This window comes from Lactuca virosa, chromosome 1 (assembly GCF_052849685.1).
Source record: "Lactuca virosa cultivar CGN04683 chromosome 1, Lactuca_virosa_CGN04683_v6, whole genome shotgun sequence".
NCBI classification, from domain to species: Eukaryota; Viridiplantae; Streptophyta; class Magnoliopsida; order Asterales; family Asteraceae; genus Lactuca; species Lactuca virosa.
In genome coordinates, this window is record NC_136426.1 from 114821222 (window position 1) to 114828000 (window position 6779).

General features: G+C 32.3%; 1 protein-coding gene and 1 pseudogene across 3 annotated transcripts; one reads left to right on the forward strand and one right to left on the reverse strand.

Annotated features, from left to right (window-relative positions):
- Positions 1 to 1501: 1501 nt before the first annotated feature.
- On the forward strand, positions 1502 to 4040 carry LOC145157068 (CHY-type/CTCHY-type/RING-type Zinc finger protein). Of its 2 annotated transcripts, none has more exons than XM_079076223.1 (12): positions 1502 to 1627; positions 1809 to 1912; positions 2056 to 2138; positions 2255 to 2342; positions 2430 to 2489; positions 2569 to 2601; positions 2666 to 2743; positions 2838 to 2886; positions 3079 to 3161; positions 3267 to 3428; positions 3510 to 3551; positions 3657 to 4040. In XM_079076223.1, exons 3-12 carry the CDS (start codon positions 2092 to 2094, stop codon positions 3813 to 3815), a joined length of 801 nt encoding a protein of 266 aa, XP_078932349.1. In that variant the 5' UTR covers positions 1502 to 1627; positions 1809 to 1912; positions 2056 to 2091; the 3' UTR covers positions 3816 to 4040. The 2 variants fall into 2 exon arrangements, with proteins under 2 accessions (XP_078932349.1, XP_078932343.1); XM_079076217.1 differs by having other exon boundaries at positions 1503 to 1627; positions 2838 to 2922.
- A 32-nt stretch (positions 4041 to 4072) lies between these two features.
- Positions 4073 to 6275, reverse strand: LOC145157059 (protein SOSEKI 3-like; annotated as a pseudogene). The gene is made up of 5 exons (XR_013737070.1): positions 5663 to 6275; positions 5508 to 5577; positions 5301 to 5419; positions 4447 to 5211; positions 4073 to 4360 (listed from the first exon to the last, which is right to left on the reverse strand). The product of XR_013737070.1 is annotated as a protein SOSEKI 3-like (transcript).
- Between the last annotated feature and the right edge of the window lie 504 nt (positions 6276 to 6779).

Consider the following 6779-nt stretch of genomic DNA (forward strand, 5'->3'; position numbering starts at 1 on the left):
TATACAAGTTTATTTTGGTAGGAAAACGGCCCAAGACAACTCTTTACCGAAATATATTAACATTACTAAGAAGGATTTTATTCAATTGGTCTTTATAAGAAGCAATGTCACTTCGTGTTCATCAATACGAATTCGAGAATCCTTAATAACATATTCCAGACCATTATTAAGATTTAAAATCTTAAGGGTTTTTTTTTGCAAAATATTTGTAAATTTATGTACTTTTTTGCAAATAATATTTCATGGTAACCTGAAAACCTATTATTACCGACAAAAAATAGCAAGTTTGCGGCATAAACAAACCAAAAATCCGTCGGAAGGTAAAACCGACATTTGCGGCCAAACTTAAGGCTTTTTATAACATTATCCCTATTTTTATTAAGTTTTATGATGATAGAATGCACTCAATCATCACAGGGTATAAAAACAATTCTCTATGTTTGACTGTATCTTTTATGATAAAATTCCAAATTTATCACTCCGGATATGATTTAAAAAGGAATTTTTGTTGTATTTTTATTTTTATGGCCTTATTTTGTTTAGTTTTAGGACATAAATGTTAAATCACTTAATGTAACAATCAAATCGTTAAATCTATAGAATTGTTATTTTTCCGTTGTTTTATCTTATCGAATTATATTATGTTTGGAACTTCGACTCTTCTGTTACTAGAATAGAATAGCGAAGGGAGTTTTATATCACGATGATCATGTAAGTTCAGTTTTATATTGATATTTCTATCATATATTTGAGTGAGAAATTTAATATGCATTAATCCTCAAGGACATTTTCATATTTATGTACAAAATGAAAACAACGTTATGAGAGAATATGAAATATTTAAGACCTTCAAAGTTTCCAAAAGTTGTGATTTACAAGTATATATATGGTATACTCATACATCCAAAAATACGATAAGATATACGAAAATGACAATTTTTTGCAGTTAAAATCGGTTTCTGAAAATAACCGTCAGCCAGCTCTAACTGCCTTAAAGAATCGACCAAAAAGTTGTAAGGCGTCATTGCTTCCAAGTGCCAGACAACTCGAGATGCCAAGTAACATAAGTTGTTCGTGACCAAACCCGAAACATATCTTTTCCCCTTATTGCTTAACCATGATTATGCCTTTTCCTAATACGACCCAAAGCATATCCAAAATAAGTGGGGCCACAACCACGGGCTCTGTCTTTTAAACCCGGACATGACCCCCTTGACCTATTTTTTTGTTATATCTAAGATCAAACCCGTCTTATATTTAAATATACTTCGTACCACGTAACGTATATTATCACAGTTTAAATCTCAATTTGCACCCACGTTAATTCCGTTTAGGCAGTAAATCTAAAATCAAATACATAGATACAATTAACCCTAAAAAAATATAGTGCGTGTAAACACAGCCAAAAAATAAACGAGTGGGATTTCAAAGCCAAACATTTGATCATGTGATGGGACTAGAGATTTTTTGTATATATATTATTTTTCTTTATAAAACGCAATCATGCACTTTTCAATGCCGTCTATCGTTTTATCTTGTTCAAATTCCATTCACTAAAACATAACTTCAACAAGCAACAGATCACCGCATCGTATTTCGCTTATCGCTTCCATTTCTTCTAAATCAGGTATGTAACCGCCTACATTGATCAATGCTTAAAAATTTCCAGCTTTATAATGATCATTTACATTCATTGATTACACACATCAAACACCTAATTTCGAGCTGTATATCACCGATTTAGTTTGTTTAAAGATCTTAAACATCGATATTGCAACACCTAATTCTATCTGTATTACTCGATTCAGCTTTCGTGTTTTTGAGGTGAATGTTTTTAACATAAATCAAAGCTGTTTCTACACTTGTTCGTGTGGTTCTGTGTTAAGATCTGAACATCGTGTTCTTATCGGCTGTAAGTTTTGTTTAGGGATTGTGAATTCGCCTTGAAGTTTTCAATTTTTTTGTTAATTTTGTGATTAGTAATTTTTTTCGTAGTGAATTAGTCATCTGTTTTGAAATTTGAAGCGAAATATGAATGTATACATGGAAAAACAGGTAGAATTGAAAGAGAAGAAGAAAAGGAACTCTGAAATGGAGTCTCAAGCGTCTTTGATGGAGGTTGAAGGAGGCAATTTAGGGTATGTTAATATGAAATATGTTCCTTCTTTCACTTTCATTCAAATTTAAACTAAACAGAAAAAAGAAAACAAAAATTCATTAGGGATTCATGATCTTTTTTTTTTTTTTTTTTTAGTTGCTCACATTACAGGAGGAAATGCAAGATCAAGGCACCATGTTGTGATGAAATTTTCAATTGTCGCCATTGCCATAACGAATCCAAGGTATATTTTTCATGATTTGGTTGTACATAATTTAGATAATCATGAATTTAATTAGTTCCTAACTTTCTACTTCATTTGATAAACCAGAATTCCATTGACATAGATCCAGTTTTTCGCCATGATCTTCCTCGACATGAAGTTAAGAAGGTAAGTTTTTTTGTTGAGTTTTCATTCAAGCTTTATCATGTTACAATTCTAATCCAAATTTTCATTTTATTGTTTTTAGGTTATATGTTCTCTATGCGAAACCGAACAAGATGTAAGTCTTTTACTATTCATCACAATAACAAAAAATTATGTTTTAACATCAAAAAAAAATTCAGGTTCAACAAAATTGCATCAATTGTGGAGTATGCATGGGGAAATACTTCTGTGAGAAATGTAAATTCTTCGATGATGACGTAAGCTTCAAGATTGTTTTCCAAATATGGATTTATCATTTATAGTTCTTTATTTATCTAATTTGCTACAAACATGTTTGTAATCAATTTTCAGGTTTCCAAGAATCAATACCATTGTGATCAATGTGGCATATGTAGAACAGGTGGACAGGAGAATTTCTTTCACTGTGACAAATGTGGTAAATATATATATATATATATATATATATATATATATATATATATATATATATATATATATATATATATATATATATATATATATATAAACATCTTGAAAACCTTATTTTTTGTGTTCATAAAGTATTGATGAATCTTATGATAAATATTTGTAGGATGTTGTTATTCAAAAGTGATAAAAGACACACACGTGTGTGTAGAAAGGGCAATGCATCACGATTGTCCGATTTGCTCTGAGGTATAACTAAACATGATTCAACTAATTGTAATCAAAGTTAGAAATTTTTTCTTGATTTTGACTTTTGAGAGTGAAAAGATTGACTTTTTTATTTTTTGTATGCAGTTCTTGTTTGACACATTAAAGGATCTTACAATTTTACAATGTGGGCATACAATGCATTTGGATTGCTTAAAAGAAATGGAACAACATCATCGGTATTCTTGCCCTGTTTGCTCAAAATCTGTATGTGATTTATCAGATGTTTGGAGAAAGCTTGATCATGAGGTAGCCTTTTTTTCTTACCATTTTTAGCAACTAAATTTTTTTTTTTAAAAAAAAATCATAACGTTTGTTACTGTTAACTAGGTTGAAGTGACACCTATGCCCCAGTCGTATAGAAACAAAATGGTAAGTATAAAAGCGACTTGTTTTTTTTATATATATTCATTTAGATAAAAAAATTGGATAAAAAACTAAAATTGAAATGGGGTGTTGTGGTTGTTTATGAAATAGGTGTGGATATTATGCAATGATTGTGAGAAGATATCAAGAGTGCAATTTCACATAGTGGGGCATAAATGTGAAAAGTGTAATTGTTACAATACAAGACAAATAAGAGGAGCTCCTTCATCTGAATGCACACCTTCGGCTTCTGAGGAGGATTGTAATTAAGTCAAATATACGTGCTTTAAAAGATGTTATATAATAAAATGTTACAAAGAGTTTTTTTTTTAGCAAAAAAAGGCAATCATGTGTAAGAAGTACAAAATAATTAGGATGGTTTATTCGCTTGTCACCCCCCACATAGTACAAGTTGCATTCAGTCTAAAGTACACACATAGTCAATGCTACTTCATAGGCAAAAGTACTATTCATTATTCAAGTTCCTTTATGTTATTTGATTTGATATATCATAAAATATTACATATATTAAAAATAAATCATATGCCATAATGGAACAAAAATCATTTTATTCCATTGTTGTAAAATGCAAAGAAAGACCCAAAAACAGAGGTGACCCTATTTGTGTACATGAACCCATCACTGAAGTGTACTTTGGCTCACTTTCTCTTTCAAATATGAAGAACCAATTTGCCAAAATACCCCCAATGAAACCAAAACAATTATTCCATCTTGAATAATAGCCATACAATTACTAACCTTTGTTATCATAAGGTGCTTATGAAGTTATGATGACTCGAGCTCCTGAAGCAAGCCTGTTAGAAAGAAATCAAATACAAATTCAAGTTTTCAACAACATGAACATAGTTTTTGTTGAATTAAAACAAAAATTAGAACTTAACTTTCTTCGATTTTGATGACATTCTCTTTATTCTCTCTGAATGATTCCATTCTCTTGGATTGTTTCTTGCATTTTGTCCTTGTTAGAAATGAATCTCTCTTATTGATCCTGAATTCCGGAAACTTGTGTAAAAATGGAGAAGGATTTGATAAAAGTAATGTGTACACAAGACATACCTGTTAGCAGCGTAGGAAGAAGATCGTTTTAGGCAACCCATGGCTTCTTTCTTGAGCAATAAGTAATCCTTATTTTCTGATGAACACTCAAGCTCCCCCAACATTACAGATGATGAGAGTAAACCAGATCGATACTTTGAATCTAATGACCTCGATCTGAAAGATGAGATTCTGCAAAAGTTGTCGTCTTCTGATGAAAGTGTCCCACAGGAGATTAGTTGCAGGAGCTTATTCGAAGCTCTAAGCTTTGTGTTGACCGGGATTTGACTCTGTTGTTCTTCTTCAAGTTTGACGGAGCTGTAAAGCTTATTTACATCGGCTCTGATCAGAGATTCCAAGGTGTCGGCCTTTCCGGCAGATGAACAGGAAGAAGATGGAGGGGATGAATGTGTCTGGATATGTTTAAGAGGAGAGTCATTGATTAATGACTCTATGCTTCTTGTGAAAATTTCTTGAGGTTTTTGAACTTTTACGAATTCATCCGTTTGAGTTGAAGCATCAGTAATATCATGACTCTTGTAGATCTTGTATTTTGTTGAAGATGAACAGTCATCTTGTTTTGAATTTTGCAATTTAGGAGCAAAACGACCTGGGAACGATATGTGATTTCAACGTTAGTGTTATTGAAGTGTATGATCGATTGATTGATTAACAAACGAATGTTGAACTATTTTTCACCTGGATTGTTTTCTTCCCTAATAAGTTCGGAGCCTTTGAGAACGTATTCGTTACCATGAGCGGGAAAAATCAAGTCATCTTCACTAAGATCATTCCACACAAATGCATTCTTGTAGTTTCTGCATCATCAAGAAGAACATGATCTATCCAGCTACACGAATATGATAAGGAATCGCGAATTTTACAAGCAGGATAACATGATTTAACCTTTTGGAAGACCATGAATACATTGAAGACATGCCTTTCCCTCTCAGAGCATCGAATTTTTCAATTACATCTGCAACAGAAAATTTACGAAAACAAATCGTGATGAAGCTGTTTGAAATGCAGAATGCTGATTCAAACTGTAAGAAAGTATGCACCTCTCAAGTAAAGGCCATTTGGTGAAACGAGAGGGACTTCAATGAAGTGTGGATGCTCAAGTTGTCGATTTCGGCAGAGATAGTAAATCACCGGAACTTTCCGACTCTTTGGCTCCATCTCCGGCTCAGGCCGCCGCAGCTGATACATATGATCACACCTCTCCTTCCAAACTTCAGCTGTATCAGTACTCGATTGCAGCTGCTGTTGCATTTGCATATACTTCTACATTCGTAGCTTCATGTAAACCCTAACTTATGGTCCACGATAATCGTTTCTCGAATCACAAATTGCCAAATTTACGTTGGAATCACATATTGCAATCGAATCTCAGGTCCAAATTGATACGATTCTACCAACAGTATACGAAATCAATTAAGCGCGCCAATCAGATCCAAAAGTATGGTAGTTTTGATTGGACGAGTCAAAACATCAAATCAGTTTGATGTGTACAAGAAAGGAGAAGGAATGATACTGTGACGAATAATGAGTGAATGGCAAGCAAATTCAAAAAGAAGAGAGTTCAAATGATGACAAAAAACAAACGAAATCTGTGTTTGTTTGTTTGTGTGAGAAGGGGGGTTTACTCTACCTCCATTAATGGCCATGTTCGATTATAATGATTGCGCTCTCTACAGTATTCAAATTGAGCGGATTTATGGTGGGAGGGGATTCTTTTTAAAAAACTTGTAGCTTATTATTCTAGTTAATTATTTTTAAGAGTTATTGGCCTATTAATTTGAGTTATTGAATAAAATATGCCATATTTAATATGGGTTATTGTCGTTAATTCATCCGCTAACTTTTAATTTTGGTTTTAAAAGGTCACTATTCATTTTTTTAAATGTTCTAGAATATAGATTCTTAAATTTTCAAATAATGGGTTAAATAAGGAAATATCATCTATTCAATTGGGTTGTCCGTTATAAAACATACATAGCATGTGAATTGACGTGTTAAGTGAAGTCAGTATGAGAGTCAAAATCGATTGCCCTCTCATTTATGAGTACTCATTTACAAACATTGATTTGCATTTGCATCTAGGGTTATATCTAAAGTAAAAAAAAATGATTCACTTATGTAGAAAAAATATTTCAGTTATCTTATACGCTGGCAGAT

Bases quoted from the DNA above. Each gene is read 5' to 3' on its own strand.
- LOC145157068 (XM_079076217.1), top strand. From the start codon at position 2,092: ATGGAGTCTCAAGCGTCTTTGATGGAGGTTGAAGGAGGCAATTTAGG. The intron at 2,343-2,429 runs GTATATTTTTCA...TTGATAAACCAG, and splicing joins ATTGCCATAACGAATCCAAG to AATTCCATTGACATAGATCC. The intron at 2,490-2,568 runs GTAAGTTTTTTT...TATTGTTTTTAG, and splicing joins CTCGACATGAAGTTAAGAAG to GTTATATGTTCTCTATGCGA.